Source organism: Passer domesticus, chromosome 1, assembly GCF_036417665.1.
Source record: "Passer domesticus isolate bPasDom1 chromosome 1, bPasDom1.hap1, whole genome shotgun sequence".
Taxonomy (NCBI): Eukaryota; Metazoa; Chordata; class Aves; order Passeriformes; family Passeridae; genus Passer; species Passer domesticus.
Window position 1 is genome coordinate 48,729,889 of NC_087474.1, and position 10,264 is coordinate 48,740,152.

A 10,264-nucleotide genomic window follows, 5' to 3' on the forward strand; every position below is an offset into this window, starting at 1 on the left:
TCCGTGGCAACATTGAATTCCTTAAAATTGGAAGCCTGAGAGTTGATTACTGACAGATAGGATTATCTTGTTAACTAGGAGTTAAGCTTCAAGTGTTTGAGACAGAGTTTTCTAGCCTTTCAGGGTGCATCTTGCTTTCTTCCAATAAAAACAAGCAGAACTCAGTGTCAGCCTTGGTGGTAGAGTCTGCCTCAGTCAGCTCTGAAGAGCTCTTATGGAATAAGAAATATTGTTCTGGCCCCAGGCATTGTACCACTGTAACACCAATGTGCTTGAAGAAAAGCAGTATACTGATAAGAACATGCCTTGATGTCTTGAGCATAAGATACTGAACATAATTCTTTAAAATTATCTGGCTCAAAAGGGATGAAGTCGCTCTAAAACTTCTAGTTTTGTCTGGGGTATTTTTTTAAAATTACCAATTAGTAATTGATTAATTTTTTTTTGCTATATCTTTCTCTCCACACACATTTCTTGCTTGAATAGGATGAAATTTTTTCCTCAAATCTTGCAAAGAGTTATACTAGGGAAACAAATGGTTTGAGAAAACAATAAGCAAAAGTAGTCCTCTAACTGCAGACAGTGAGTTATTTATATTAATTTTTAAATCTGGAAAGGTAAGACTGGAGCAGTTAGCATTGACACCTATTGTGATTTTTAAAAAAACCCTTGAAACTGAGTATCAGCTCAAGGACCATGCTCTTTCCAAATAAACAATTACACAGAATGAAAAATACTGCCTAGAAGACACTTTGCATTGCACCTGTCTTCTTGGATTCTTGTAATAAATTAGCTCAGTGCTTTGACAGAGAATGAAATGTTGACTTATGAGGTTTTTTTTTAATTTTTCTAGATGAAACCGAGGCACACATTGACTATGAAGATAACTTTCCCGATGACAGATCAATACATGTTGCCGAGAATGACCATGGCAATGGCAAAGAGGAAACTGAGCAGGAACAAATACAGCTTTCCTTCAGTAAAACTCCAGAGGAAGGAAGAACTGGAAGTACCAATGGGGTTACTCAGCACACAGACATTTCTGAAAAAGGAAGCAAGGCACCAACTGAGTCCCCTGTGTCTCTCCTCAGCCAAAAAAACTTGTTTTGGTTTCCATCAGAAACTTTCAGTGAGCCCAAACCAGAGAAACAGACAGATGATTCCACTAAAGCACAGTTTTCTGAAGGTGATAACCACATTGGTGTGAAGACAGTCTATGATGAACCTGGTGCCAAAATGTTTTATGACAGTGAGGATTTCCCCATTGGACCAATTCTCACAACTAATGATACAAAGACAGCGATGGATGCAGTCGCCATCACTGATGAGTCGTGGTTAGATGGATATCCAGTAACACAAGAAGTGGTAGAGGATGATGAAGAGGGTGATAAAGTCGATGGTTCAATGGGAACAGAAGATGACATCATCCTCATGACTGACCAGCCAAATCACGTGGAAGTAAGAAAATTGGGAAATGGCAGCCCAGCTCCAGAGGAAGGTCAGACACAGATTGTGGCAGCAACAACAGCAGTAGATGAGGAAGGGGCTGAAGAGACAGTGGTGCCACTTACATCAGTGAGTGGTCTGGAGAACTTCAGTGTCAGCAGGGGTTATGGTGATGCTGTGTGGGAACATCCGGCTACATCTCTGGAAACTGTGACTCAGGAGCCCACTACAATGATGCTGTTTGACATCAGCAGCTTAAAAACATCCATGTCAGAAACCTCTGTGACCACCAGACCCTCTGATCACACTCCATACACAGAACCAAGAGACACAACCACCTACCCAGAACAAGTAGCAACCACTGCACCAGCTCCAGACATCATTACTGACACAGCGTCCCAGGAATTAGCTGAGCAAGAAAATCTCACCCAGGGCCTTGGAGAAAAGCCCGTCCCCACTTCTGAGCCATGCGAAGGAGAGGATTGTCCCAAGTCCAGTAAAGGTGCTATTATAGCAGTAATAGTGATTCTCCTCTGCTTGTTACTGGTTGCAGCTGTTCTGGCAGTGTGGTTTTTCAAAAAAAGGCAGCAGAAGAATTCTGTTTATAAACTAAATGGGAGGTGTCAGCCCAGACATCACTGTTACCACCACTACCACCACCAGCACATTGAAATGCAGAAAGTCTAACCAGGGGCCTTTTGGCAGAGATCAGAAGAAAAAACATACTGATGCTAGAAGAATCACTTGACTCATGGATGCTAAAATCCAGCAGTGCAGAAAGCAGAAGAAAAAAAAAATGCTAGAAGAACATAGAAGACAGAAAAGATTTCATCCTTTTGAAATTGCAGTCTAGCATATTCGACTTTTCAGAGCTAAAGAATCTGTACATTTTTATCACAACGGTCATTTGGAGACACCAGCAAGACACAGTGTGCTCAGTAGTACATCTTCAATTTGTTCCGCTTTTACATTTTGCTCCTATTAATAATAAATTAATTGATTAATTTCTGTGTTACCTGGTTATAATGTAATGGTAGGGCTGGTCAGGCCACTTTGGTCTGTTCTCTGTGGAAGTGAAAAAGAAGGAGGGAAGAATGGAAAAAGGATTTTTTTGGAGCAACCACACACTTGGTGTTTGTTCCTTTTTTAGAACCTGCCCAAACTGGTCAGGATAAACCACCATAACAAATTATTACCTGATGTGTCTTAAAAAGAAAAACTATTTGCTACCAGACTTTAATGGATACTATTGCAATGATTACTAAGGTCATTTTCTTCAATGTTGTGAATTTAACAAGCCACAAATGTTGGGTTGTTATGCTATTTTTCTGGAAGGTGTTCTTTTAGCCTTAGTGAAGAAATGCCATTCTTATAACTAATCTTCCTGTAGAAATGATGATGTTTCCTTGGAATTCAGAGAATACTGTAAGTGCCATTCTTCCTTGAGCATGAGCAGGAGAGGAGTCAGAGCACCTTTGAATGCAGGTGTTATGACGAGTAGCCTCTCATTACAGAGCCAAATACTGATAAAGCACTCTCCAGGGGAATGCTATAGAAAATCGGCTGCTTTCTGAACACGATGTTGACTGACCAAGATACTGAACTTTAATTCACAGCCACTAGTACCTCTGGCAACTGAAGCCATGTGTAATACTTTTGCCATGTGAACTCTGTGGAAGGACTGATTTTTCACCATTCTGCTCTTGCATTGGCTGGAGGGGTGGACATTGGCTTTGGGAGATGGGCTTATCATGGTTTGAAAGATAAAGCAGACCTGGGAAATAAATAAATTGCATCTAATTGATAAAATGCATTCAGCTTTTAGACTGGGTGTTGGTGTAAAGCACTGAGGCTTTTCCAACAGCACATTCCATCTCCAACAGTTCTTAAAATAAACAGGAAGAGAGGGGAACATGTTTTCTGGAATCCCTTAGCATAGTTCATGGGAGTTTAGTATGAGTTCTTCCTTACATTTCTGAATGAACAAGAGGAAGTCTGGCAACTGTGAATAATCTGCAGGTCAGAAATAAATTCATCTGCCATTCAGCCTTAGTCAAAGAGTAGGAAAAGGTGCCTGGGTGGTAATCGCCTCTAACTCCATGGAAGGTAGGCTTTATGAAATGGAGTGCAGAACTGGGCCCATCTCACATGCAGCCATCAATCTCAGGGCTGGTAAGCAAAAAAAAAAAAAAGCATTTTTAGACAATGGCTATGGGTTATCTTGGAGATTTTGACCTCAGAGGGGTAAGAGTTGAATCATGTTGCCTGGCAAGAGCCACAGTAAATAAAAATGACAGAAACTGTACAGATTTGTAAATATGTCTCTGACCTATGCATGACTTTATGCTTTTAATGCATTCTACACTATGAAATAACTCAAAATTTCTGTTGTAAACTACTTTTTTAAAAGCAGTTAAAAAAGAAAAACCCAACAATGGATTTCACACCAAGTAACTTTATGGAGACTGTTAACTCAACTAAAACATATCATCTGTAATCCCATGGAAATATGCTGAAAAATAAACACAGGAACATCCATTCAAAATATTGCTTAACTGAAAGGTACAAGTAGGTGTTACAGTTCTGTGTAGCATCATTCTAAATGAAAAGCCAATTCTATTTGTCCCAAGAACCAAATGTGTAAAGATGAGACTCAAAATATAATTACAAACACAAGTTGTAAGATCTTATTTGAGACTTAGAAACACCTGTTATTCATGAACCAGAAGAAAGTGTACATTAACATAATGCTTTGGAGGTATTTAAATAAAACTCAAGTTACAAAAACACCAGGAAAGGAAGTGTGTGCATGTGTTTTTGTGTAAGTTATCCAGTTTGCCCACAAGTTTATGGAGAAAAGATAGGCCTTGTTACTTTCACAATTCTTGTAGAAGACACCTTGATATTAAAAATATTAGCTAAAATGTGTTTAGCTTAGACTGGCAGCCCAGTTCTGCTTTAGAACATTTATCCTCCTTTGCAGCATCATCTGTTTGTATCCACAGTATTCAGTTTACCAGGGAGTTTGGGAAAACCAATAAACAGATGGGGATAAACAGCTCTTCAATTATACATTTGACTTAGACTTCCTTCTGTGTGTGAAACTTGGCTAATCACAGATAATGGAAATGGCAAGCAACATACACATTATACAATGAATACAAATCTTAACATGATAAGGTCAAAATAGAGTAGGAGATGAATTAATTAGAAATCAAAGCTGAAATTAGGAGAGGAAAAAAAGGGGGGGAATACCAGAAGTGCTTTTGTGATGGTGACATCCAGCCATTGATCTGTTACTCTGTGATAAACGTTACATATCATTCTCTTCTAGGGAAACCACATGTTACCACAGGCTGGTCAGAATTTTCCCACTGGGGTCAAGACTGGGATATCATCTCACTTTCCTCTCCTTTCCTTTGTTAATCTATTAACTTGGCCCCCATTTCATACAGACCTTGTGCTACGGTGTCTGGACAGACTGTACAAATTCTCTTCAGCAGGCTGAAAAGCGACACTATGGGGTGTGATATCACAGCTACTGGCAGTGTTTGCATGTTCAAACCCACACAACCAAAAGGAGATTGCTCCCCTTTGTACAGAAACACTGGGTTTCATACATTTTAGGTGTTTGCTAAGTTCTTGGGCTGAAATCCCCTCAATTTCTGTGCTTATACATGGTTATTGTGTTGTACTGCCTTATTGCTTACTGTACCTCAAAAGCTATTGTGCTGGAGATTTGTTGCCATGGGCATTGGATCCAGCATAGATTGATTATTTTCTTTAATGATTTACCTTTCTTTTATATCAAATAATTTGCAATGCAAAGATAAAACATAATACATATCTGTGAAAGATCACAATATGTGATGACCAATTTGAATGACCTTGTAAAAATTACCCTTAATAAGAAATTATTACACTATCATTAGACTTGGCAAACTACAGGGTTTCCACCAGCTCAGGATAACACTTAATTGTTTAATCCTTTTTCAGATAAGCAATAGTGAGAATGGGGCAAAGGCAGAAAGCCCCTTTTTTAAAATTTTCCTTTAAAGTTAACAGTCATATAAAATTACTTCTCTGACTCCCATATTTCCACTTGAAAGTAAGAAAGTTCCATTGCTTTGCAAATGAATCAGGAAAAAAACACATTTGTTACTTCAGGATGCTGAAAAGACCTACTTATGAGATATATCAATGGGAAGAAGAAGTTAAAAATAATCAAAGAAAGCTTAGAAAGTTTTTCTGCAGGAAAGGTTAGCATTTATAAACTTCAAAATTCAAACTCTCTACAGAATTTCATTTCCATATAACATCAGTACTTTAAGGAGAGAGAAGAGGGGAAGGAGAAGAGATGGATGGCTAAACCACTGAATATTTCCTTGCCAAAAATAAATAAATAAAAATGTATCTATTTATTTTAATATTTTTTCCTAGGCACTGAAGAGGACTTAAGATACAAACCCCTGATTTGCTGGGTTGTGCAACCCAACTTACTTTGGCTATTTCTTACTTAACTCCTTTTTTCTATAGAGCTTAAACTCTCCACACTAGGTCATTCAAGTCTTGAGTCACTGGGAAAAAGAAGTCGCTGTTTAAAGTATGGCAGACGACCAAAAGTTCAGACAGCTGCAATGAAGGATTAGTTGTGGGTTTTTCTCACTGCCTTGCTACAAACTGCATCACAGCTCTATGTTCAAACATTATTAAATGGGAATGTTTTCTCTGGCACTGACTACTCCTCCCCACAGTTTAAGTATTGAATTTTTTTAACTGAAGTAGCTTTGGTTTACAGCTCACATTAGAACTTAAAAACATATTTCCATAGAACCTGGCATATGCAGGCAACTGTTTATTCTCAGTACCAGCCATAATAAACACTTGTACTTTTATAATCCAACAAATCTTTGTCTAATCACAATTCTGTTTTCAGAGCTGTAAAATTTGCATGCTATTTAAACTATTTTTCATAAAGACTCTCTTGAAATGGAAAGATTTTCTAAGTGTGCCTCCATTATCAATACAGATCAATAATTCACTGTAAAGGATGTGAAGATAAATGGTGGGTATTGATGCTAATGGTTTACTGAGAAAGAACTTTGTGAAGCAGGACATGCTATCAGATTTTCAGGGGGATAATTTGCCTGGAAAGTATGGAGAAATGACACCTCGTTGGTTGGATGGGCTCTTTGGGTGAATTAAGAACAGCAACTGGCTGACTTTTGGGTTTATATTCTAGCATTCCAAAGCAGTAAAGCTCTGGAAAATGGAGCAATTTGAATTTGCTTTTGGCTCATGCCTTGTCAACAGAAGTAATGAAGGTCTGCTTGCAGGATTGCTACGGCAAATGAAAGGGCCCAGCAGGACATTTGTATTCCCTTTGAATTTGCCAGAACTGATCATTCTAAAAGTATTTGTTTTTCATAGTTGATTTTGTTGGCAATAGGAATTGCCGAGGCACAGAAATATGGAGCCTCAAATGCTCTTTTATTGGAGCAAAATTAAGCTTCGAGGAGAAAAATCACTACCATCCTTCTTCCTTTTTTTAATGGATGTTGCCATTTGTGAGGATGAATTTGCAAGGAGCCAGTAATAAAAAGAATTGCTATCAGCAAGAGTAGGCATTAATTTGACAAGGACTCTTAGCAGAGTCTTTGAAATGCGCTGATTTCCATCCTGTGCATGTCTTCCCTTACCCAAGCTTTAGTGCTTACATAAGAAACACTGTCCTGAAAGCCAGTGTTGTATTTTTCACCTAAACAAATATCCACCTCAATGTGACATTGTTTCTGACTCAGTTTAATCTTCAGCTTCCAAGCAGTTCCAGATCATGCAGGACCCCATTCAACATGAAAACAAGCTCAGAACTCCCATGCATGCAGACTGTGTACAACTCCCTGTGCTAGCAATCTGCCAGGAATGGACTTCACCCACCATTAACCTCTAAATGGTGATGGAACAACATGCAGATGGAATTATTGCAGACTTGCTTGTGAGCACTGACAGAGCATCAGAGGCCAACAGCAGCTACCAGGATAGCCAGCTTTGTTATTAGAAATGAGAGTAATTATTAAAAAGTGTTGCTGTACAGCTCTGCAACAGGCAATACTACCGCAAAGGTGGACAGAGACCCAGGACCAATGCTGCATTCAAACCTGTCACATGAACACAGTGTGTTCAGCAGGTGATGGTCCCATGAGCATCAGCATCACACTGTAAACCCTGCCAAAAGTGGAGACAAATCTAAATATCCCATCAGGTTAGGCAGAAGCTGCTAACATCTGAGGCAGACAACTCACAACTGCAGGAATTTGGGGTGGCAGATGGGAGGCAGGAATATTCCCACTGCCTCCCAAGAAGAGTTGGCAGGATCAGAGAAGTGGAAGGAGACACTAAGTTATTACAGTCACATGTAAATGTTGGCATTTAACAATAGCAGGAGGAAAAGAAAAATCAGTTAAAAGAACCTGAGAATGCTGAAAAAAGCCACAATAAATACTGAAGAACTGGAAGAGGAGCTATTTCTCATCAGAAAAGAACAAGGGTTTGAGAACTACTTGTACTTATTAAGATGGAACTGGCTTGGGACTATACATAGTGGAAATTAAGAAAGCCAGAAAAAAATCCACAGACACTTGAACAAAATGAAAAAGGGATCACAGTGCCATCTCACAAGGCTGCAAGAGCATCAGTTGCCTCCTCAAGTTAAGTCAAGTGGTAAAGGACATCAGACTTACTTTAAGTAGGCTTAAGAAAAATAAATAATTGGTTAATGGACATCTTAGTAAATCATGAAATCCCCACCTGAGAAGGCACAATGGGAGGGGAGTTTAGCTGCAAGATCAAGAGCTGAGGAAATGAGTGAACGTGAGAAAGGATTAGCAAAGGAAGTCTTGAAGACCAAATGACAAGCTTGCGAGAAAATTGATAATACTTGAGACTTGCAATAACCATTGAACACTGTTCAGTGAAGAGGAAAAATCAGGGTTCATAGGCACCAAATGTATTCCCACTGTAATCAGCTGAAGTCAAATGAATCACAAAGCAGGTAACTCTGGTGCTTAGTTTTTACTGGTGGAGTGAAAAAATGGCAGTATTTTACCATGTCCTTTGCTCTTTAAAAAACATAATAGGAATCTCAGATAATTAGTGCTAGAAAGGGGAATGGAGTTCTTTAACAAGAGAGAAATAATAACCAGCTCCACACCTTTTAATGGTGACATTTCTGAATTTGAATGCTAGAGTATCGAAGACTAAGCTATTGGCTGTCACAGAATGACAGGATCACACAATATTATGAGGTGAAAGGGACCACAAGGACCATGGAGTTCAACTCCATGTCCCTGCACAGGACACCAAGAGGGTCAGAGGCCCATGTGACAAGAGTCACACCATGTGCCTGAGAGCATTGTCCAAACACCTCTTGGGCTCTGTCAGGCTTGGTGCTGGGACCACTTCCCTGGGGAGCCTGTTCCAGTGCCCAACCACCCTCTGGGTGAAGAATCTTTTTTCTAATATCCAACCTTAATCTTCCCTGACACATCTTCAGGCTGTTCCCTCGGGTCCTGTCACTGGTCACCACAGAGATCAGCGCCTGTCCCTCCTGTTCCCCTCACAAGGAAGTTGTAGACTGCAATGAGGTCTCCCCTCATCACTGGCTGAGCTCCTGAGGACAAAATCTGGAGTTGTCCAAGCAGGCTGGAAGGCAGAAGGACAAAAGAGGACTCCAGAGCAGTAACCTCTCCTTTGAGCATACACATATCTCCAACAAGAGAAAACTAAGGATAAATTGGAGAAGCTACCCCAGTAGGATATTACATGTCTTTCATGGCGTGAAGTGATGGTTTAAAATCAACTGCTTGTAAAGAACTTTTAAAAGCAAATTTCAATTCTTAGATAAAATTACAATGAGCGGAGTGCCAATATTGTGTAGAACAAAACCGTGAGGAAATGTGATACATACAACCCTCTGTCAGTTCAAGGCACACAGCAAGCCAGATTCTGGTCTCCTTACCACAAGCCAAGCTGGGCAAATCTCCTAAAGTTAAAAGGCTCTGGATGGATTTTTATTTTGAGATTAAAACAGTCTGCCCATCAACTTTGGTGGATTAGTTGTGATTTATACTAAAGCAGTTAAAAAAGCCAATCTGATCTTCCAAACCTCTTTCACACTCAAATTCAAATGTTTCATTGCTGCCATATGCTGAAGGACACTGAAACCTCATCCTATGGATTCCCCTTCTTATTCCTTATAGACACTCAATAGTGTAGACTACTACAGCTTGTATAAAGTATAGGAGCAACTACTTTGCAAGCTAATGTAGATCATGCTTTGCCTTTTCAAAAACTCAAAGTAGATTCAGCTGAATTTCTTTTAGCTGAATTACAGTTCCATCATAGGAGGTGAATGCTCAATGGATGCTCATATGCACTGACTGCTCATCTCCCCTTGATGCAAGCAGGATGAAACCACTTGCAGGGCTTGATCCTTGAAAGCAAAAGAGGAAAGCACAGGATGAAATCCTGTATCCTTCTCTGAGTTCAAGGGGATTTTTGTTCTTCAGTAGACTTAGGCACTAATTCATTACTCTTCTCTATCATACCACATTTTGGTCTGTACCAATATTTCTGTATTGGACTCTGCTGTACAGTTAACAAAAAGGACAGAAATTCACATGTAAATATTTTTCATTATTCTACTGAAAATCACTTCAGTTTCCACCTGTACTTACCTTTGGATGAAAACTATGCACATAGCCCCACCAGGCTGAAAAAAACACACAAACTATTTTTTTACAGAAGAGAATACTAAATT

At 39.4% G+C, this 10,264-nt stretch overlaps 1 protein-coding gene across 1 annotated transcript in view; it reads left to right on the forward strand.

Annotated features, from left to right (window-relative positions):
* SUSD5 (sushi domain containing 5) overlaps positions 1-4,175 on the forward strand; it is a 40,537-nt gene extending 36,362 nt beyond the window's left edge. The window contains exon 5 of the mRNA XM_064419351.1: positions 854-4,175. Coding sequence (XP_064275421.1) covers positions 854-2,133 — 1,280 coding nt within the window. The 3' untranslated portion in view covers positions 2,134-4,175. The remainder of the gene's footprint in view (positions 1-853) is intronic.
* The last annotated feature ends 6,089 nt before the right edge of the window (positions 4,176-10,264 follow it).